General features: G+C 39.2%; 1 protein-coding gene and 1 long non-coding RNA gene across 3 annotated transcripts; both read left to right on the top strand.

The window, feature by feature from the left end:
• Positions 1-106: 106 nt before the first annotated feature.
• LOC149116908 (uncharacterized) lies at positions 107-4,880 on the top strand. 2 transcript variants are annotated; one of them, XR_016205500.1, is made up of 3 exons: positions 445-712; positions 2,093-2,137; positions 2,972-4,880. It is a non-coding gene; the product is annotated as an uncharacterized LOC149116908 (long non-coding RNA). The 2 variants fall into 2 exon arrangements; XR_016205501.1 differs by lacking the exon at positions 2,093-2,137 and having other exon boundaries at positions 107-712.
• Positions 4,881-6,667: 1,787 nt separating this feature from the next.
• LOC110060856 (exportin-4-like) lies at positions 6,668-22,451 on the top strand. The gene is made up of 21 exons (XM_089282608.1): positions 6,668-7,088; positions 7,167-7,272; positions 7,938-8,079; positions 9,034-9,175; positions 10,259-10,375; positions 10,707-10,865; positions 11,603-11,713; positions 12,622-12,779; positions 13,375-13,549; positions 14,172-14,556; positions 14,948-15,172; positions 16,701-17,079; positions 17,184-17,358; positions 17,953-18,246; positions 18,944-19,010; positions 19,263-19,373; positions 19,936-20,018; positions 20,135-20,265; positions 20,677-20,800; positions 21,222-21,314; positions 21,710-22,451. The coding sequence occupies exons 1-21, from the start codon at positions 7,041-7,043 to the stop codon at positions 21,905-21,907; spliced, it is 3,423 nt and encodes a 1,140-aa protein (XP_089138734.1). The 5' UTR covers positions 6,668-7,040; the 3' UTR covers positions 21,908-22,451.
• Positions 22,452-23,147: the final 696 nt, after the last annotated feature.

The raw sequence follows: 23,147 nt of genomic DNA, 5'->3' as shown, positions 1-23,147 counted from the left end.
CATAAAGTGACTGTACATGATTATGCTCTTATGATTCTGATCTACATGCCAATATTTATGCCATATTTCCTTCAGTAAACAAATGATTTATTGAGAAGAGGGATTTAATCCCATGATTTCCTTTTACCTTTGCTTTCGTTAGTTTTTAGCCTGACCGACGTGGTAGATTTACAATAGCCGTTTTTAAGTTAATCATTTCAGTATGAGACTCTCATCACGAATATTGTGCTTATACCGGTACTGACACGCACTTTGATTTCCCTAAAAGATTTGCAGAAGGCTATGTAAACACACTCATTTATTATTTTTATAAACCATGGAAGCCATAGTAACATTACCGTTATCATAGATATGCTTGGATATGCTTACATTCTCCGAGCGAAAAATGAGAAGGAAAAAAAAAACACTCGAGTGTGTTTGGAAAACTTTGAAAAACCTTGCACCGCCCACGCTTCAGGCTCACAATGCTTTTGACTCGTTGCCAAAATGACGTGCTCTCATTTGTTACTTGGTAGTCAAGACCTCTTCTGTTTGATGTTTGGCCACAAATACTAGTAAATGGGTCTGTTCGTTCCGTTTGTCCTATGGATCCGAGGGGATTTGATGTTCCTATCCTAATTTTCGAGTCTGGAGTCTACTATCCCATGATACACCACAAGCTCACAACATGCGTTCGAATGATCATTGTTGTAGCCATTTTGGATGAATCTTGGTAAGTAATGTTCAATTTGCATTTGGTTTGCTTGAAAAGAATTGGTTCATGCTTAGCGTACGTATATCGAGTTATGGATGCACGCAGGAAGTTTGGCGAGCACGAAAGAAGCGTAAGAGTTGCTCGAGGCGAGAGCCGAGAGCAACTCTAGCTTCTTGAGGGCTCTCCAAACTTCCCAAGTGCATCCATGACTTGGACGCTAAAACATGTTTTATTTGTGATTGACTTCAAAGTTCTCACAATACACGGACACGCCACAATCAGCTGAGCAGAGATTTCGTTCATGATGGCTCAATAGGCGGCGGGTCTAAAACACAGGTCACGGGTCATTGTTTTACCAATACTGAAACAACCCTAACCTTAGGCCTAAGTACTAAACTAAGACAATGTTTTAGGCCTAAATACTACACTAAGACAATGTTTAGGCTTAAGGTTAGTATTGGGAAGAAGTTAGGGTTGTTCCAGTATTGGTAAAACAATGACCCGTGACCTGTGTTTTAGAACCGCCACTCCATAGGAATTAGATAGGACTAGCATGCATGTTATGTTATAACAGACTTTCTTTCAGTTGGTAATCAGTTTGTTTACTGGACATTTATGGCCGGTGAAACAAGGGGATTCGTGAATTCGCAGGGATAGAACTATTCAAACGAATGAATACTGAGCTAAGAAAGGGACTGAAAACATTTAGTTGCTTCACATGAATACAATACTAGCTGTAATGAGGTTTACCTTCCAAGTAACTTACTAAGTATTTTATTACAATATCGTAGCAGTTTCAAGGATGCTGGTATTGTCAAAAATATTGATTTTGAAAAACAGAAGAAATGTTGTGTGATAAGTTGCTATAGGAGTCATTGGACTTAGCATGTTTGATTGGATCATAAGACCTCTAAGTACTATTGCAAGGATTTGCTGAAGGTGGCTATGTAAAAAAATTACAAAGATCACCAATTTAGCTCTAAGGTTCAATGTAGTTACTCTTAAAACAGTACATGCACCCCAAGAATCAGCTCGACCATCAAAATACTTCAAGTTTGCTCAATTCAACCAACATTGACCAAAAAAGAAAAAGTAAAAATACAGGCTTTGAGTGTTTTCTTTCCCATCTGGGAGGTTGTGCATTGCATTAATTAGACGACCAGGAGATTCTGTTTGTATCCAGGTAACTTCCAAATAATATTGGGATAGACAAACTTAATATCTGACTCACATTCACATTGATGAACATTATTAAGACTCATGAATATAATGGCTGATTAGTTCATTAACTCTCTTTCTGAGTGGATGTGGTTAGGTATTTTGCAATGTAAACTAAAAATATATTTTGCTCATGCTAAACTCTGCTTTATATTTGTGTTTTGGTGTTTGCATGAACAGGTTCTGTTTATTGATCTTGCATGGAAACATCTTTTTGAAACATAGGTAAGCAAAATAAAAAAAGTACTCATTCAAAGCTCTATCGACTGCCCTCCCCATTACTTATTTCATGCAAATTGGTAATCCACTGATGGCAGTGGTTGACATGATTTTTATCAACACATTATGTATGTTTTTCGAGTTGTAACCTTATACACCTGATTTCTTCTTTATTTGTACGAGCTGATTACTTTTTTAAATCAGTGTTCCTTACCCATATCTGCTCCCTTTAAGCTCAGCTGTTTTAAGTATACACTCAAATTATGTACCTAGCAGGTGTGAGAAAGTTTCTTTGTAATAATTAGCTGTGATGAAAGTGCAGGGGTCCTGAAACCAGCTACACATGTGAGCTGGCTGACACACTGATGCAGTCTTTGCACTTGTTGTAGAAGATGTGTTCAGTGTGCTGGGAATGCTGCATTTGCTGAGCTGATTGTCCAATACTCCAAGATTTCAGTCTCGAGCAAAAATCAGGAACTGTGTTGAAGGGTTTCATTAACATTTTCAGTAGGAGGGCAACTGGTTTTCACAGGCAGACAAAACTATTTGAACTGATTTTCTGATATAAGAAAAACTCTCCTCTAGATGGTCAAACCGGATGGCAAAATCCTCCTCACAGCTGGTCAATGTACCTGGTGCCCAGCTGTAATCAAATCCCTGTATGTTTAGTAATGTAAATGGAAACTGGTCAACCCTTGCATACTACTGACAGAATGAGCAACCGTAAAAACTCAGCCCTTCTACACCTATATAATTAAATTTTTCAATATATTGCCATCACATGACCAGATCAGGAAGATGCAATCGTATTATGTTGCTCTTTTAATTTGCTTTTGTTAGGTTTGTTACTCACACCAGCAGCCTCAAAATGAGTCAAATCAACATCAAGTGGAGGCGTGAAATGTATGGAGATTGATATTCCTAATCTCAAGGAATGAGGGCTTTGCAAGAACCCTGCCGTCCTAAAGAATGATCTGATGACAGCACTGGATGGCAGGTTATCTTGGAACAGCCATCCTTATTGTACATTAGAAAATAACCCAAAGCAAATACACTTGCTGATTGGTTTAAAACCATGTTTCTATTAAGCATTTAGATTATGAGCTTGAGATTTCTATTGCGTGATAGTTGACGAGGGCACAGCCTGAGTCAACTATTACGCATAGAAATCGAGAGCGAGTAATCTAATTGTTTTAGTATAAATCTTCTTGTTGTTCAAAACTCTATCTAAATCCTCTTCACAGACACTTCGAAAATGCCAAGAAGCGGCTGTCATTTTGTTAACAAGTGCACACTGCCACACTACTCACTATCTATCACAGAATAGATAGTGAGTAGCGTAGCTAATCAGAGAACAGCATTCATGATAGAACGCTAGAACTCGGTAGAATCACAGAACTAGCATGAGGTGTTGACGTGATCAAAGTAAACAAGTTGTTTTTCTTTTTTTTGTTGTGGTATTTTCTAAAAGAAATAGAAATAATAACTTAACACAGTTTTAATCTAACAACCAGGCCCAGCATCACAATATAGAATGCAAGTAATCAACATGATCACCGACTTTGTCCCTTCTGAGGGAATTAAAGAGATACAACATACATTTCTGCAATAGAAATGAGGCAAGACAAAACCACACTTTTTACTTGGCACATGACAAATAGCATGGCAAATAGCAGATTTGCACGTTGTCGTCATTTGACTAAAACTACCAGAATTCCTTTCGTTTTTTCTTTGTTGTTTAAATTTTGAATTCCCAGTGGGGTTTAAATAACAATTGCCCCAATTAACATAAAAAAACAGAAAAAGTGAAGGATTCTGGTAGTTGTAGTCAAATGACGCCATCATGCAAATTGCCTATTACAGAGGTGTCAAACTCTACAAAGCGATAGATAACAGCTGAAACTATACAGAGCTCTGACCTATAACAGTCTAATGGTTCTACTCTACTTTTAAAAAAGTCATCCTGATAACATGACATTAAGTGCCCTTCAGAAACAAGTGAAGAGCAAAATAAAAGGTTGAGAGGCTGGAATTCATAAGAGAACGGTACCTAAATGTAGAAATGTCACGAGCTGTAGGAGTCAGTGTAGGCCTGTCACCTAAATTAAACACATTTTGTTTTTTCTTGCATCTGACGTCACGTGGCTTAAAGCAACCAATCGGCAAAAATTGTTTGCCAGGCAAATGGTTGGAAGAGCATAAACAATGGTGTGACTACAGGCGGATTTTCTCGCTTTGCGCTTGTTCTCGCGCTTCGTGTGTGCTTGTGTATCGCGCTAGAGCTGGGTAATCCGCCTGTTGTGCGGGCAAATCTCCAATAAGTTGTTACTAAGGCAATAAAAATTATTGCAGTGAACGTATGTGTAAGTTCTGGACGTGGGTCTCTGTTGTACCATAATTTGGGTTAATCTAAGATAGCTTAAGATGCCTCCTTTACAAAAGAGTGCCATGAAAGCTGCACAAAATATTTTAGTTGTTTCTACAGTAATGGGTTTAATCATAAATGATTTGTCTGACTGTTAAACTTGAAACAATGTAGTGTGAATGGTTTACATTGAAATTTCTTGACTTGCTGGTTATGTTTCCTAAACCTGTTACCCACAGCAGATGTTGTATAATAATAATTTCCTTTGTTGTCCCAAATGCAGCACTTATTCAAGATAGGTGTTTGTTCGGGGGCTAGCTTGTTTGAGTAAAATTAAAATGGTAGCCATTCTTAGGGCAGTGACAAAACAAGTGACACAAACAATGTGGACCTGGTTTGCAATTTCTAAATTATACTTCTTCATGTCTTGCAGTTCTTTTACATATTGGAACTGAAACAAATGATCACAATAACAAATTTCCTTTGCACAATAATTAATATTGTGCAAAGGAAGCAAGTAGTGTTGAGCATGTTTTGTCTCTTGTATGATGCAGGGCTGTCATTGAGGGCCAAAACCTGTAACACCTGTTATGGCTGAGTATGTTTGATGGGCCCTTGATGTTACAGGTGAACTTATCCTTGGTTGATACATTTCACCCACAATAACAAGGTTGTTACGGATGTGAAGGTCATGGAAAATGGTGACTTAAGGGCTCAAAACTGAGGGTCTCCAAGGGGAGGGGTTAACATTCACTTTCCCTTGATCCCTTGAAAATTTCACTTTTTCTGCCTTGTTCCCTCAAATTAATCCCAAAAATATCCTTTGCCCATTGAATTAAATAATCCTGTTCCTTGTTCCCCCAAATCCCTGGGAGGTGCTCAAAACTTTATGACAACACTGTGATGCACTTGAAGTATCAGTCAAAGACTGGTTACATCTAAAACTCAGCTGTCCTGTGATCAATATTCTAAATTGAACAAAGCCCCAAGCTGGTAAAGTGTAGAAAATCCCCGAAATACTAGAATTGTTATCACTTCTTTCTTGAACTTCATGGTAGACACGTGGGAAGGTGACATTGAACAATCTACTTCACACCATACATTATGTAGCTTACTGCATACAGATATAATTATTCTTGCAGAAAAATGTTTCTTTGTTGAAAAATCTCCTTCATAGCCCTTACACTGCAGTTACTATAGATTAAAGTCCTGTTCCCATTCAAAGCTACACAAAAGCAAAAACCTCCCTTTCTGCCAGCAACTGAAAGAATTTAGCCTCCTACAGTCAGTTCATGTGGAATTATTTGAGGTTGACGTTTTTGGTTTTTCAGTTTTTCATTGCTGAAATGATCCTTTTCTCTGTGCTAATATTTATTTTCCACAAGTTATAAACAAATATACAAAGGAAAATTTGTATGGGGTTATTACCAGAACAATATTTTAAAGGGGTGCCTGGATTTATCTGTCTTCATGGGGGATAGTTTCACATGGTTACTGACTAATCCTCTCTTTTTAGTAATCTTGGTTTGGGTATACAGTACCTTTAATTACAAGGAAAACCTTTTTTAGCGGAGTTCCAGTGGCCTGAAGGGCTGCCAAGTGGAGCCCCATACCCATGTATGGTTATCATGGCTAGTGGTATTGCTCATGGGCGCCTAAGCATGACGACAGAGTCGTGCAAAATGGCAGCTGTACTCCAGCTTAAAGGTTGACAGAAACATACAGCCTTGATTTGTAGCCTCCTTCTTTGATATTGTACATCCATGTTATGGTTAATTGACACCCATCAAAACAAGGTATCCGCTAACCAGTATCACATGGCCATAGCGCGGGCTCAAGTTTAGAGCTCACCGAGGTCACGCTTTTTTTAAAGTTGACCGCTGACCAAGTGCTGGTTTTTTATTGGATCACGGGCTCATGTCAGATTAACTTGTTGTAAATGGGACCGGGTTGTTTGAAAGCTGGTTAATGCTGACCCAGGATGAAAGTTAACAGAAGTATAAATAGTTCTTGTATACAGATATTTTACTGCTTTTGTTTAGTGTATTTTGAGATTATTCAAACTCAAAACAGAAGGCCAAACAATCTACAGAAAACCTCGCTGCAAAGTTGCAAAATTTAAATCAAAGTTCTCGCTTAACCTGGGTTATCTTAATCAGGCTTTGAACAGCTGGGCCCAGGAGCTCCGCTTTTAGGCATGGCTAAATCTATACACCTATATTACCCTTTTAATTTGGGTGAGAAATCCTAAAAATGAAAAGAGATGGACAGAAAATTTTTGTTCTTTAGCAACGTAGTTCTCTCTGTGGTTGTTCCTAAACCCTTACTATTAATACTGTAGCGGGGAAATAATTTTCTGCTACTTTTCCCTTTTCACACCGGTCCCCACGTGTACGTCACTGTCCGAGAGGAAATTGGATACCACTTTTTGTGGAATGCTAGTGCCATTCTTCCAAGTGGAAATCGCAGTAATACAATGTTTAGCTGAACGGTTTACAATGTAAGATGTAGTTCACTCGCAAAACATCGTTTTACGGCTGGTCAATGATGACTTCTATCCAGGAGCTGGAACATTCGGCCTCTGTAGTGATGGTGAGTGTTTGCATGTTTCTTTTTAAATCATTCAAAATCAATGAACGCATAAACCGGTTTCACGTGTGTCTTTCCTAGGCGCCGCCATCTTTGGTGACGCAAGAACAGCGCCAAGCCGCCGAACAAGTGTTCCTGAGTTTTAGAAGATCTAAGTCGCCTTATGCAGCATGCAAGCACATCTTAGGTAATAATTAAGAGTATAACAATACCCTTCTCATACAATGTCTTTGATCGATTCAGTCAGAACAAACTATGGTTAACACAATCCTCGATGAAAATCAATGATCAGGGGTTAATCGCCAGCAATTAACAATCAATAAAAGTCGATCGTGTAATTAACAGTCACGGTTCTCTTCTTCATCGATTGGTCTCGTTTAACTTTTCCTAATATTACTTGGCATTGACTGTTGACATTGATTTTTGGCAGTTCATGTTGTCATCAATATATTTATCAGTTTCATTTTTAATTGGTTTGTGCTGGAACATAGGGTGATTCCAGAAAATATTCATACCTATGCTACGGGCAGCTCTTTGGAATTCCGTGGGCAAGGGGGTTCTTTTGAACTGGAAATCCAAAGGCATGGGGGGTACTTACGACTGGAATTCTGAGGGCATGGGGGGATTTCTAGAGGGAACAGACAAGAATGTGAATGCACGAATGAACTGACAACACTGCTAACGACTGCAGAAAACAAGATGCAAGACAATTTTAAGACAAGACAAGTGTTTGTGCTCATTTACAGAAGAAAACTAATAAAATCTGGGTTGTACATTGTGCTCCAGAATACTTAAAGTTGATGATTTTCTTTGCCCTTTTATAAGTAAAAATCTGCTTTCTTTCTTTCACAGAACAAAGCAGGAATGATTATGTGCTGTTTCAAGCTGCTTCAACCATCAAAGAAGCCATCCTTCGTGAGTGGAGCATTCTTGACAAAGCAGACATTGAATCCCTGAGATCATTTCTATTGACATTTGTGACCCATAAACATGGGTAAGGAATGTAACAGAATAGTTTGAGAGGCATAATCAAGGGGAGAGTTGAAAACCCTGACATCCACTCAGCGGACTTACCCCTTCAGACTACCCCCATGGACTACCCTGAATCAGGCTGGAAATAATAGTCAGTCATCAGACATTGTCCAACCAAATGTTGAGTATGTCTGGCCAATTTCACACAATGATTGGACATGATGTCTGATCATTTAACCAACATGTTTTGACTTCTTCCTTTGAAGTTATTGTCCATCCAAAAAAGTTGGTTAGATACATGGTTAAAGGGCTCGAAATTGTGACTGAGACAGTTATTGTTTATTGGATAATGGTTATTTTCTCAGATGTCATGTCCTTCCTGAAAATCAACATTCAACATAAGAAAAGGAGTCAATCCATCCTTTTGATGATTGACTGTTATTTCCAGCACTGATTCAGGGTAGTCCGTGGGGGTGGTCTGAAGGGGTAATTTTTTCTTTAGCAAGAGTGAGCACAAATAAAGATTGATTATTATTATTATTATTATTATTATTACTATTATTTTGCTTTGCTGTAAAGGATTCTTACACATAACCATCCTAAATGCACATAATCGCCCTTGAGCATTGACTATGTCATGTATGCCTGTGGATTGTGTCTCTTGTACTGCACAGATCCTTCTTATTTTTGTTTACGTATAGGAGATGCTGTTAGCTCTTCATGTATGCACCCAATGATTTTAGAAATCTGGTAGTTTTAAATATAAAACTGGTTTGCTTGAATAACATCTAACCAGGCGAGAAGGATGGAGTCTTCTAGTAGCAAAATAAAGCACAGCAAAGCACAGCAAAGCAGCACAGTGCAATGCAACGACCTGAAATTGTGGATCTTTGTGATTATTCGACTGATTGCTATGGTCTGCCTCTGATGTTCTAGAGATATATTTAACTGAATTTGTTTTTGTCTCTCTTTATAGAATCCAAAAATATGTCAAAGAGCAAGTCTTGCAAGTGGTGGCTATCATTTGCAAGCGAAGCATTTTGGGAAATTCACAAACAATCCAAGAGTCTTTGCTGAGAGATGTTACTCAGCTTTTGACTAGCAATAATAGGGACATGGTGGGTATTAAGATAACTTATTAAACGTTTATTTAGTCAGATTACATTCTCATAAAAGAGTGTACTGTACAGTGAATATACAACTCAACTGATCCTCCCCAAGGCAAAACCTCTAGACTTTGTATCAATAAGTAACTGAGTATTAAATTAGACATTATCTGAGGCTTACTCTGTTTACCATTGTAATTCCTTTTCATCCAAACATGAATTTAAGCTAAAGCTTTAGCATTTTCACACTTCATGATGGACACGTCCTGGATACAGTCTGTCAACATTCTAGAGACATTTAATGCGTACCATTAGAGAATTTGTAAGTTAGATTTCTGCTCCGACAATTTCCACATCTCTCGATTTTTGCGATCTGGTAAAAGGGAAGTTGATGTGTATCGTTTTATTTTAACATAGTTCAGATCACTATTTCATGCATGATGACGCATCAATGGCGAGGTGTGACAAGGGATCGTGACAAAAAAGCAAATGGTGATCTGAACTATATTTGGACATAAAACAGAATGTGCCGCAGCATTACTATCTTTTAGATACCCTAGTAATAAAGTAGAGAGTACAGAAATTGCACCTTCGGATTGTTTGAAACAGCATGCTTTGTCAGAATACAGATGCAAGCTATGGCAAGCTGAAGTTCAAATTTTTGCCTCAGCATTTGACTCAAATTAAACGTCCTCTATGACTCAGACAAACAAAATGACAACAAGCTTTTTATCTGCATTAAACATAGCTGCATGAGTCATTTTGAGAAACACTCGACTACATCTTGTGTTTGCCCCCACCACTTCTTTCATGCTCTCCTACTTCCTGCATGTTTTACAACAGAACAGAGCACAGTCAAGGCTTCTTAATTTGTTAATTAGAATTTTGTTTTCACATCATTGCCAAATCTGTGCTTTAAAAAAGTGTGGAAATTCCAAATGCCATTACTAAACAAAGTGAAAAGGGTTTTTTATTATTCTCATCAACCTGTGACATCACTAGGTTATCTTAGAAATCTTGTTCTTGCTAAAGCAAAGGAATTCTATGCCACTAATATTTTATAACTGATCTGAAGCTTATTGTTTTCATTTGTAGCAAATTTTGGGTTGCTTGATCCTAAAGGCTTTATTGAATGAGTTTGCATTCCTGACACGCAGTAGTGACATTGGCTTGAGTTGGGAATTCCACATCCGTTGCAAGAAAGCTTTTGAGGTATGTATGGCAATCTTAAAGGGATTTACTGTTAATATTCTCAGAACAATTTTTGCCATATTTAGTTCCTGGAAGTGACTATAAGAATAGTTTGATTTTATTCAGCAGGGCCCAAATGTTCAAAGGGTTGACAATGCTATCCGTATAGTACTATCTTTCTTTCTCAAAGATATTAGCTCAGTAAAGCTTCTCTGATTATTTCAGTTGAAATAAAGCGTATTTGTATGTATGGTAATATGTATCTAGTGCTTAAGAGAAAAGAAAAAGAAAACAAACTATGCTGTCCACTGGTAGTGATCTATCAGCAGTAATGGGCTTTTCTCTGTAACAGGTGCAGGTTCTTCAACAAATCTTCATGCTGGTGGTACAAACTTTGCAGCAGTCCTTACTCACAGAGTTGAGCCTGCTATCTCCTGAAGACATTTCAGCATTAGTTCGATTGTTGTCTTTGGCAGAACAGATCCTGAACTGGGATTTTTCTCACTATCATATCCTTTTAGTTGTTAGCATGTGCTTGCTGAAGTTACTGGACAATGGCCACCTATCATTGTATGGCATAAAACTAGAGAGGTTTAATTGTAGTGTCAAATATTGCACTGTTGATAGATACACTGTACTGGTCACATGTTTTCATGTGTTCATGAATGGCAGGAACATGTTGAGAGAATAGATACAAAAACATGACCATGATGATCATCATTATCACCATTGTCATCCTCATTGTCATTGGCTCTATAGTGACTCTTTAACCACCGACTAGTTTGTAGAATTAAAATGTGGTGAAAGTTTGTGTCCTTATATCAGTGAAAGACAATATGATTGTTTGTATTCATGAGGTGGACAAACCATTGTTTTTCCGGCAAATGCCTATTAATAGAGGTTTGAAGTTGTCCTTCAATAGCATTATGGAATAGATAAATATGTTGATTTAATTGAGGCCTTGAGCTACTGTATTTTAATTCCAAGCCAAATTTGTTGTTTTAACCGCTTTATCACTTAAACTCATTAGCTATTGTCCATATATTTACACTCATTGTCCTTAATATATTCTATCATTCACGTCACCTACACCACTTTCATATCATTCCCTGATGCGGCCGTAGAACAGTGAAGGCTTGGGATTAAAATACAGTAGCTCAAGGCCTCAATTGAATCAATATCTTTACTTATTAATAGAGTTTTTATTCTAAAGACAAAGAAAGTCTTTCTTCCTTGACTAACTCACATCACAAAAGATGTCCTCTGTTGGGGGAGATGGCACCTGTGACTTTGTTTAAACCAGGTTCATCTTGGAGAGAACTTCTCTTTGACCCTGCACTAGTGGAGCTTTTTTTCAAGGTACAAATTTTATGCTGTGACACTTCAAAAGTACATCTTCTATAAGACTGAAAAAAACCTTGAAATAATTGGTTACAAACCCAGGAGAAACTTCAAAGACACCGTAAGAGCTACATGTAATGATATTTTACTAAAAACAAACAACATTTTAAGATTGAGAAAAGAAAAAAAATCCTATCAAGTCAGGGAACATGCCACTGTGTATGAAACTCATGGACAGACCATTATTTTTTTGAGGAGGTAGGAGTGGGTTATTTCCGAAAAAGATAATTCCTACACAGCAAAAACAGTCCAAAGTGAGTATTATAAGAAATGTTAAATGTAGAAATGACCTCAACTCGCAAAAAATCTGAGTTCCAGATGGGATTTGAATCCATGACCCTCTGTGATCACCACAGAGTTTCCAGTAGCTCAGTGGTTAGAGCGTCTGGCCAGATCATGGAGGATTGTGGGTTCAAATGCCATTTGGAACTCGGATTTTTTTCCGAGTTGATGCCATTTCTACATTTAACTACAAAAACTGCTGAAAAAAAAAGGCAAAGGGAGCCATGGCTGGGGAAAAAAGGGAGCAAGTGCTTTCTTCAATCCAGGTCCTGTGTTTGACTTCGAAACAAATTCTTGCACAAGCTATTTCCCACCAAAAATATCATGCACAACCTATGTGTGAGAAAAAAATTTCATGCTCCAAAAAATTGTCCAAACCTCCTCCCTCAAAAATATAATGGTCTGTCCCTTTGCATACAATGAATATTGCAAGTAGCCTGCAGTATTATTGTCAGCTGTTTCCACCTCAATTGACTGACTGCCACCAATGCAACTTGCCATAAGAACTGTTGACAGACTGACTTTATGGAAGAATGCTGAACAAATAGAACAAAGCTTGTTCATATGAATGTTTTTCCTTGTAGCTTCAGGTGAAGTTGCAGGCAAATGATGAGTTGTGCCACCATTGTGGTCAGTGCTTAATCCAGCTTGCTTCTCTCTGTGGTGCAGTACTCCCAGATACAATATCACAAACACACTATTTATCCAATTTTGTGCAAGGATTTTTACAGCTTTCAAAAAGGTGAGTACAGCTGTACTTTTAGTTCAACCATTGCATCGTAATTGAGGGGGCATGGCGTGGTGACCTGATGATTAGTGCATTGGACTTGGGATCAGGAGGTCTGTGTTAGAGTCTTGGCTGGAGTTGTTATGCTGTGTTCTCTAGCAAGACACTTTGCTCTCACAGTGCCTCTCTCCATCAAGGTGTGATGGGTACCTGCAGACTACCAGACTACCAGGTTAACCCAACACAATGCTGGGGGGAGGGGGGGTGGTGGGGACCCACACTGCTCAGCATCCCATCTGTAGGGGGTAGCAAGATATCCAGTTGCTTCATGTTAAAAAAATCAGAATAAGTGGGCCACCTTTCTGAAGAATACATTTTACTTAAATAATTTATTTGTTAAGATAAGGTAAGGTGTGTGTCAGGCAGTGGTCAGCTGGAGCAAATGTATTTCCACTCCTACTGCATTGGATACTATACTGAATAACAAGCCTGATTCTTCAAGCAGCTTTGAAATCTGAAAGAACTGAATGCTTTGTAAAGGATGAAGATAGCAATAAAAGTTTCTCCAAAACTGAATATTTCTTTGTTATGTTTTGTTGTTTTCCTTTAGCCTGGAGATGAATGGACAAGCGGCATTGGGCCTCGGAAGCATTGTGAACCGTCTTCTCTACGTTTTTCCTTGTTCAGCATTCAAAGCCATACACGTTGATACACTTCGATTATTCACAAATGCCATGACAGACTTGACATGTTCGTTTTTACAAGCAGTTGCCAAGGAGGAAGAAGTGAGTGATGAAAATGGCTTCAAGAGTTTATTACTCCACTATTCCTATCCAAATAAACTTTTTCGAGACACTATCGAGAGACAAGTTTTTTGTCCTTATAGTTACAAAACCTTTATTTGAGAATCAATCCAATATCTTTAGATTGTTGTGAAGTACAATGCAGTAGAGAAATGATTCCAACAGGCCATTTCTGAATTACCTTCAGCCTCTTTCTCAAAGCAAGTTCTAGTGCCCCTTCTTTCATATGAACATGACATTTCATTCACATGCGAATGAAGCTCATTTTCATAGGAATGGTTGTACACCAGGCCTCGCCTTGATACAGAAGCTTAAGGCAACTTGGAAATGGGCTATTTTGATATTACTGTTCAAGTAAATATGCGCCATGCTGGTGGGGTGATTTAGTAATTTGACAGCCAGGGCAGTTACAAGAAAATTTTAAGCATTAATATATAACCAAACTCTTTCCAAGATGTATTTTTTAAAGATTTTGCATTGCAGGTAGATAGGTCTGGAGCTTGCATTGTTCTTATTTACTTAGATTTACATTCAATTGATAAGCTGATTTTGTAGTCGGGTTTTGCTTAGTTTTTCATTTCTCTAAATGCCTCCTTGCTTCCAGCTTAACTCAGAAGACACAAGCTTTATAGAAGCTGTTGAACAATTCCTGGAGGGATGGGCCAGTCTGTTGGAGCACTTTAAACAGTTTCCAGCTGGACTTTTCAATGAAAGTGCTACAAGGATATTAAACTGCTATGTTCAGTGTCACTTGGCTGCTCCAGATGGCTTGCGTGGGACGTTTTCACCTCAAGTCAGCAATGGCATTCATCTGGATGAGATCTGTGATCTTGATAGTGATGACAGAGAACTCTTTGCTGATCAGTTGTCTACTATCGGAAGTTTTGGTCGTATTGTACCTGGTCATGCTCTTAACCTCCTGACAAAGTTGTTGGAAAGTAGGGCTGGTCAGTTTGAGAGGTATCTTTCTGCTGTCAAAAATTCTGCAGGTATGTCCTGTAAAGCCCAACATGAATGATGTTCAAATACCTTATGAAACCCCTGCCACTCACTCCCTTATGAAAATCTAAAATTCAGTCGTTACTGACAGTTGCCCACACTGTTTAGGCTTACAATTCACCAGTGCCCATTTATACTCCTTTGGTGAAGAGAGGCTTTTTAATTCTAAGAGTAAAGTGCCTTTCCCATGAGCACAATACAGTTAATCCAGCTATTGTAGTTTTCAAACCTAGACCTCAGGGCCCAGAGTTTAATATGGTTAACATTTGTCCACTGCTCCTTCAACAAGCAATTAAACGAAGACAGAATGATAGACAGACTGACTTTTATGATAGTTTATTTGTTAGATCTTGAACACCGCATTTTACATCTTGTTTGTAGGGTCTATCTCCTCTGAATTGTCAAGTGCGGATAACCTGTATGAGGACCTTCATTGGCTTCTTCTGATTTCTGGCTATCTGCTTGCTGATGAAAGCATAGGCGAGACACCGCTCATTCCTCAAGAAATTATATCATATTCATCAAGTTTAAAAAGTCAAGTTGATATTCAGGCCACTTTTCAGACTCTTTGTGCATCACAAAATCAACATCAAGGCGAATGTTATGGTAGTATTTGTTTTTCTACTTTGCTTAAGGTTATTACCCAGTATTGCATTGCGTATCCCTACTGCGCATAATTTCATGCGTGATTAGCACGCGCGCATTAAAAAATGGCGGCTTTTTCTTTACAGCTGGACCTCGCCGTAGAGGTAAATCGTCAAACGAGTATGGTGACCTATCATTTTTTTCTGTTGTTTTGAATTGAGAAATAAATTTCTCTGTGTAAAATAAATATGGACCAATTCTCAGTGTAGAACAAAAAGCAATCGTCGGAAACGTGAATTTAGCAAGCAATCGTGACTACAATCATGGTGCTATTATAAGCATTTTATATATGGGTATACACAAGGTGCTGTTGCTCCTAAACGAACATGGGGACCCCTCATTTTTATTTCAAAATTTAAGTTCCTATAATATAAACAATCAATAGGCAAAGTTTCACAAAAATCTCAGTGCAGGTTCTATTTCAGTGGAATGACCTTAACCTATGAGTGAAAATTCTGGAAAACTCTGTGTAGAGTGATTATCTTTCAGTCTGAAGAGTAATGTTACTGTCTTGATTGCTTCTAGTCGGCCTTTTCTCTCATCAATTCTCGGGCATTTATCATTCCAAATGCACATGCAAAAAAGGGTGTTTGGTAGAGGAGGTCTTCTTGTGTTCCATGGCCTTGTTTTGTTCCAGTCCCTTTTTGTCTTAAACCTCCGCCCTATAGATCGTTTTCACGTGACGTCATCACTTATTAAAATCCAAAACTAAAGAGCCACCAAAGTTTTTATCCTCGTCAGGCATAAGAGGCGGTATATTTAGATCTGTTTACAATTTTACAGCTCAATAGCGCGCTTCGTTTGGAATCTAGAGCATTTTGAATTTCAGGATTATGGAGGTGCGTGACACACGGCTTACGAACGAGTTTGTCGAAAAATATGTACTTATCTCATGATTTTGAGCCTTTTTAGAAGTTAGAGCATTATGAAAAGTGGTTATGTAAATGCTTGTTTGATCAGTACTGATAATCAGTCACCTAGACAGCCAAAGTAAGTTCCAGATGTTTACGCTATTTTCCGGCCGCCATATTGGTGTACCACGGAGGTACATGGCGTTTTCATACTGGGCTCTGTAAATATCGGCGAAACATTTCGACGAATATCTGAAGTTTGGGGAAACGCACATGCCTAAAATTTGGATAAGTGCCTTATTTAGTTATCTTCTATAACATCATAACTTCATAGCTTTTTCCACTGGATGGTTCTCGATTTATTTTTTTGTTGTTGCGTGACAGTGAAAACGATCTATTCTCCTTTTTGATTTTCGAGAGGAAAACAGGTTGCAATCAGAATATTGAAAAAACTACACCACTAGAAAGTAGAGTTTTAATGCTTCCTTTGAATAGTGCATTGACTGAGATGAAGATTAAGTGAAACATCTTTTTAGCCCTCTGTCAAAGCCAAGACATTATGAGTGTGTTGCGTTGCTCTTTTATCCCCAAATTTTGAAACTACATCCTCGCTCACTGGCATTTTATTCCCGTTGTAGGAGATTCAAATACTGTACTGGACTACTCAAGGGTTGACCCAGTAGTGAGACTTGTATCAGTCATCTTCCGGTTAGCAAATCTGGAAAAACTCGCTTTAGCCTCTGAACTGTCAGAGCTTTTGAGCCCACAGGTGGGACGGACAATTGTCTGGTGTCTGCGACACTGGGCCAAGTCGTATCTGATACCGGATGAAAAGGAGTATGACCAGCTGAGCGTGACACTCGTGTCTGTGTTCGGGACAGGCACAGATGGCGGCAAATGGACCTTAGGGTTTCTTTTGGATAAGGTCAGGACCAACTTGTCTGGATGGTCTGCAGAGTCACAGATTGTCGAGGATTCTGCCATGTTGTTATTAAGTTTGGTAAACAACAAAAACAGGTACACATGTATCTATTGCTTTCTGTTTCTGCTCTGAGACTGTTAGAAAGTTTTCAAAAAATTTACTTTTCACTAAAATGCTGATTGTTGATTTTTCTCCACAGAGCAGAGGTAGCCATCTCGTTTGAAAGCTTGTGGCTCTTGGCACAGGAACACATGTCTAAAACAGCCTTGCTACATGAGCTGCCACCTGAGGTGTTGCGTTTCCTCACGCAGGCATTGGTCCTGGCAGGCTCGGCTGAGGACGATACTGCTGTCAGGAAGAAGTACTTAGATCAGGTGAGAAGTGGGGGGTCTCTGATTCGCTGTTGCTTGGTTACGTTTTCCCGCGTCCTGCGTCGTTACAACCAATCAGGAAAGCTCTACCCAAAAAATTCCTTACTGATGACGTAGATTTAAATTCGTGTAGAGCGTCTGATTGGTTGTTACTTGCGCGGGAAAATTCAAAACCTGCAACGACAAATAAGACACCAAAAGGACCACAACCTGCAGCCTTGTTCTCCATTTTAGCTTGTGCGTGTTTAGAATGGTTTCTTCCGAGTGTCGAAAGAAATTCTCTTTTGCCTTGGCTATGATTACCTCGCTGAGCGATTGGCTTAAAAAACGCGCGCCACTTTGTCATACAATCACAACTAAATCCAGAACCAATCGTAGCTCTACCGCTCACATTTTCCCGCGCTTCGTGTCAGCTATATGTATTTGCTTCGAGTTTTGATTGGTTCAATGGATGGTGTGTGTCCTTTGTGATTGACGAGGGTTATGACTCTGGTTTGGTTTTACGACTTTTAACGGCAAACCGCTCTATTGACACTGTACCTAAGGTTAGTTTTAGTTTGAAGACAAATACTGAAACACCGTACTATTTCTTTGCAGCTGTTGCAGACCTTACAGTCTTACTTCTTGGGAATCTGTCACCAGCCGGACTTCACAAAATCATCTCAAAAGGAACCAATTAAAAGTCAAGTCCAGAGTTTACTGGAGTCCTTTAGAGGCGTGGCACTGGCATCAAATCTCCGCAATGCACGCACGCTGTTCAGCTATCTCATGCCCGTGCTTACAAACTGTGTGGCGCTGTTAAATGTGTATCAAAACTGTCCTGAAGTGGTTGTCCTGGTTTTGGAATTTTATGTTGATCTCATTGACTCTCAAATTACTTATCTTGATGAGGTGAGTTGTAAAAATGTTTGTTTGCCCTTGATTTATTAGGCCTATGTTCTCTTGGTTTGTAAAACTAAGAGAACATGGGCTTATGTGCTACTTACGCACGAAGAGTGTTATGTATGTGTGTTATGTATGTTCTCTTAGTTTGTAAAACTGATTTAAAGCTCAGGACATCGGGGAACTACGACGTGGCATGCGACATGACGAAAACTCTGTATCGTACTCGTGTGTCTCTAGTTTGACTTCGAGAAGAATAAATATAAGAAAAGAAGAATAAACATAACTCAACAAATGGGTAAACGATGTAAGGTTGACTAAAGATACGACGGTTTTGCAAAAATGCTAAGCACTCCAGCTGCGAAAAAGAAAATCATAATTGTAAGGCCTGGTTCACACTAGCGACGTAACGACACAACGTCTTAATCGCTTATGTCGGTAATTTGAACATCGACATTAAGACGTAAGGAAAAGATCAGCGTTTTCCTTTTGTCGTTATGTTCATGCTGTTATGTTGCTATTATGTCGTTATGCCAGGATGTTCACAATAACGACATAACGGCCTTCCTATGTCGTTATATGTTTATGTCGCCAGTGTGAACTAGGCTTTAACATGCTACTGTAAATGTGGCGAATAATATAGGATCCGAAAATTTCTTGAGATCCGTTCCTTGTGTTAAAGTTTTTTGTATGACATGTTCTTTAGGATGAAATACCAAGGCTTTATGAAGTCTGTATGGCACTTGTTCAAACGTACGGAAAATGTAACTTAGGTAAGTACACCATTAATTATTTGCCGTTCTTACGTACAATCCTCGAAATAATTTCGTTGGGAAATAAACACTATAAGGGGTTAGATAGACGTACATGTAAAAGTGGAAATGATGCCAACATGATTAAAAATCACACGAATGTTACCCGAGGTAATGGCGTTAGAATTGTACACTTTAAGCTGATAAATGGTTTCCTCTGCTGCTTGAGTTCTCAAGGTCTCTGTTGTCATCGAAACGAATTTTTTTTTTCAGGAAAAGTAAGCGAGGAAGCTCTCACAGAAGAGGAACAACTGAACGACCTTCTTCTTCTGATAAAACTCCTAACTAACCTGCTGTCTAAAGATATCCTTAATTTTGGCTCAGGTCAGTGAACTTGGTTAACTGTTGAATTAAATAATTTTTCTCGGTGTTGAAAGCCAGCGTTTTCAAAATACCAGTGGACGTATTTCGGGGCACAAAAAGCCCGGCAAAGAATAGCCTCGAAGTTTTTATTCCCGAATGAAAATGTTATTGGAAACTTGTTTAAGCGGATACTTGTTTTCCTTTCTCGTTTTCCTTTCTGGTTGATTGAACGGTTTACGCTGACGAGGAGACAATCCCAGTTTATTTAGTTTGTTCTTAAGACTTGCTCCTCCATTCAAAGCAATTTACATCGACAGACGAGACGAGGATACGGGAAGGTGACGAAGATGATAGTTTACATGAACGTACGTGTGTTCAGTGAAAAACATGAAACCGGAGATAAGGACCGGCCTGTTGGGCCACTGGGCTCGTATACAGACTTGACCTTGCAGTACGCGTGTTCAATGATTCCATCGAGGTAATACACTGGGAAGGAAGTTGGACAGCCTTAAGCCGCGTATGTTCCTCTATATACAGTAGCCAGTTCGATGGAGACCCTAATGTTTGTCCCTCTCATTTGTAGAAGACCAGAAAGTATCAGCGCCTGACGTAGCTCTGTACGGTCTTCATATAGTCATTCCTCTTATGTCCTCCGAAGTACTCAAGGTGAGCCCACCCGCACCTCAGTTTTTGTTCATACATTCGTAATTTATCGCTTGCGAGAGTGGAATTACTTCTTTCTCAAAGTTCCGTATAAATCAGTAATTGACTATTTGTTTCAGTTTCCGGTGCTGTGTTCCGAGTTTTTCAAACTTACGACCTGCCTGTGTGAGATGTACCCAGCTAAGATATCTCTCTTGCCAGACGAACTTTTCAAGAACCTAATGGCTTCATTAGAAGTGGGGCTCTCAAAGTATCCTTTTCCATTAATTTTGTTGAGATACTGTTACTCCAAGATTGACGAAATCCTCATCTTAGACTGGGAAAGTTACCTCCTTTATTTTCATTCCTACTTTAGGAACGAGAAGAAATCTTCGGCGACTATACCCGCATTAGAGGGTCTATACCCTCGGCTATATATTCTGGCACTATAACAAAAAAACAAAAGACAGATGCCATATTGTCTCCAAGACGGTCCCACGAGTAGCCTCCTGCACAGACGTTTTCATGGATCGTCACGCGCCCTTCCTTCGTCCTGGAGGAAAGATTGTGTGACAAGCATCAGGATCGTGCGCGGAAGAGGCTATCCCACAAGCAACTGCGGGATGAGACTCGTCCCAGATTAACTGACCTGTTTTAGTGTTTTCCTTGACTAATGATGTAGCTATGGACCAGATGTAACCAAAATGTCTTTGGAGGCTCTATCGTCCTTAGCAACGCACTGCTACCTTGAAATACAGAAAAATGTGAAAGTTCCCATGCACGAGATTCTTCAGCATTTCCTGAAGGTACTCAAAGACGGTGGCTTCGACTCTAAAAATAAGACAGTATTGAAGTGTCCCCAATTATTACAGGGTCTATACCCTCATTTAGAGGGTATATACCCGCATTAGAGGGTCTATACCCTCGGCTATATATTCTGGCACTATAACAAAGTCACTGTCGTTGATTGATTGAGTGAGTGAGTGAGTGAGTGAGTGAGTGAGTGATTGATTGATTGATTGATTGATTGATTGATTGATTGATTGATTGATTGATTGATTGATTGATTGATTGATTGATTGATTGATTGAACACTGTATAGGCAAGTGTAAGAACTGGCTGATAATTTCTGTCACTCAACGGTACGTGTGACATGCACAGAGAGAAACCCAAAAGATCTGGTTGTCACTACTTTTTATCTTACATTGTTTCGTTTTCCTTCTCCAGACTCTGTTTGACATGCTCCTTCTACAGTCCTTTGACATGGATCTGCTTCAACCTGCAGCAGAAGCGTTTCTCGCCTTGATTTGCTGTCACCAGGTTATGACGCTATCAACAAATAATTTAACCTTACAATACTAGTACGCGGATTGTTAATCCTTACCATTCCTGCTTAGACGATCAGAGCCTCTATTTTGTCAGATCGTTGGGCGCGCGAAAAGATTCACTGTAATCATTGCAAGCTGGTCGGTAGAGGGAGGGAGATGAGAAAGATTGGCGGCCCCTCACCCTCTCTGCCTTCTTGGTTATTTGTGAGTCCATGTTTGCATTGAGAAATTAGAGTCCGTGACCAATGTAACCATGTTCACGTCGTGAACTTGTGGTTCTTGATCAGGGTTTCCTATTACCTCGTCAGAGTCGTTAAAGAATACTACTGAGGTGCCACTATTGAATTTTTTGCTTGTTTTTTCTTTTTTCTTTTTTTTTCTATATAGATGTATTATACCGAGTTGGTTCGCAGTCTTCTGGCACAACAGACGGACCAGGTTGTTTGTCAGCGTCTTTTAGACGCATTTAATCAACTCACTCCCAGCGACATGAAGTTATCACTGGACAGACTGAACAAGGTGCGGTTCAGAAAAAGCCTAGACACGTTCCTTGCCTGTGTGAAAGGGTTTCTCTGCGTCAAGTAGACCCCATGCTGTAGGAGCTGGAGCAGTAACCAATTAAGTGCAGCATAACTAGGTGTCAAAGTGACGCTGACCACTTTGGTTTAGGCTCAATCACGTGTCAGCCGCGCCAGATAGATGGGAGGACTGGGCACGAGAGATCGAGCAAAAGAAACTGGAAACCAATGAAGTGCGAATGGACCGTTCTCTTCCTGTCTATGTCAGCGGTATTTCTACGCAAGTCAAAGAGAAGACTCTACACAAGAATATCAGTAAGGCAGGGAAGTTATCGTGTGAGGTTGAGAAGGTTCGAAACGTTTTTGGTACCTAGGCGAAAGAGCTTCCGGTTTCTAAAAACCTTACAGAGATCAAACTCCTCAAGATTTCACTGGAAAGATGCTTTTGTAACACAATTTTAGTGGACCTATTCGTACTGAAAGGATTCGTCGCCAACGATTAGAGAGAAAATCGGTGCACCCCTACTGAGGGACGTAAGTGACTACGGAATATGTTTTCAAAGTGTAAATAAATTTTAGTGATTTGAACAAAGATCGTCAAACTGAACAAATGAAGGTGTATTTTTATAGCTTTCTATTTATTTTGAAACGTAGATCTATATGACCTTTTGCTGTTGAAAAAGCCTGAGTGAAATATTATCATAAAAAGACACGTCAAGAGCTACACTATAGTGTGAAAGCAGGTTTTCAATTTCTGACCAAATTAATGACGTGTCTGAGATAAATTATATATCTGGACTCAACATTCACGGCGACATTTTAATTTGTGCAATGAAAAAGACCTGGAGGGAAATTTGACGGCGGGCTTGGCTTGTAGCACCATGAGAAGTTAAATAGTCAGTCATATTACTTATTATACGGGCTGGGTTTTACTTACAAATTCAAAATGATTTCTGGTTTTTGTGTAAATGTATCACAGAACTTGTTACTTGTGGATTTGTATGTTACTGGACTGAAATGTTTGAGAGAGAAACAAATTACAAGCAACCGTCCCCTATTTGAAACCTATTAAAAAAAAAAACTCGCTTTGGGACCGAGATTGAAGTTAAGAAAAACGTTTCTACGCATGTGCTAGTTGCAATTCACAAGGACACCTACAACCTCGTTGCCAGTTGCAATGCTTCTGGTCAGCGATACGGCGGCCACTTTGAATTCTTTTGTTTCAAATAGTTATTATAGGATGCTTAGGGGGCACATACATACTAATTTGCCCCCTGAGCATCCCATAATACCTATTTGAAACAAAA

This window comes from Orbicella faveolata, unplaced genomic scaffold (genome assembly GCF_042242905.1).
Source record: "Orbicella faveolata isolate gen_17 unplaced genomic scaffold, um_ofav_v1 contig_12, whole genome shotgun sequence".
NCBI classification, from domain to species: Eukaryota; Metazoa; Cnidaria; class Anthozoa; order Scleractinia; family Merulinidae; genus Orbicella; species Orbicella faveolata.
This window is presented reverse-complemented; position numbering and strand designations above follow the sequence as displayed.

Coding starts and splice junctions, on each gene's coding strand:
- LOC110060856 (XM_089282608.1), top strand. CDS start 7,041: ATGATGACTTCTATCCAGGAGCTGGAACATTCGGCCTCTGTAGTGATG. Junction 9,176..10,258: donor CTAGCAATAATAGGGACATG/GTGGGTATTAAG, acceptor TTTCATTTGTAG/CAAATTTTGGGTTGCTTGAT. Junction 11,714..12,621: donor TAGTGGAGCTTTTTTTCAAG/GTACAAATTTTA, acceptor TTTTCCTTGTAG/CTTCAGGTGAAGTTGCAGGC.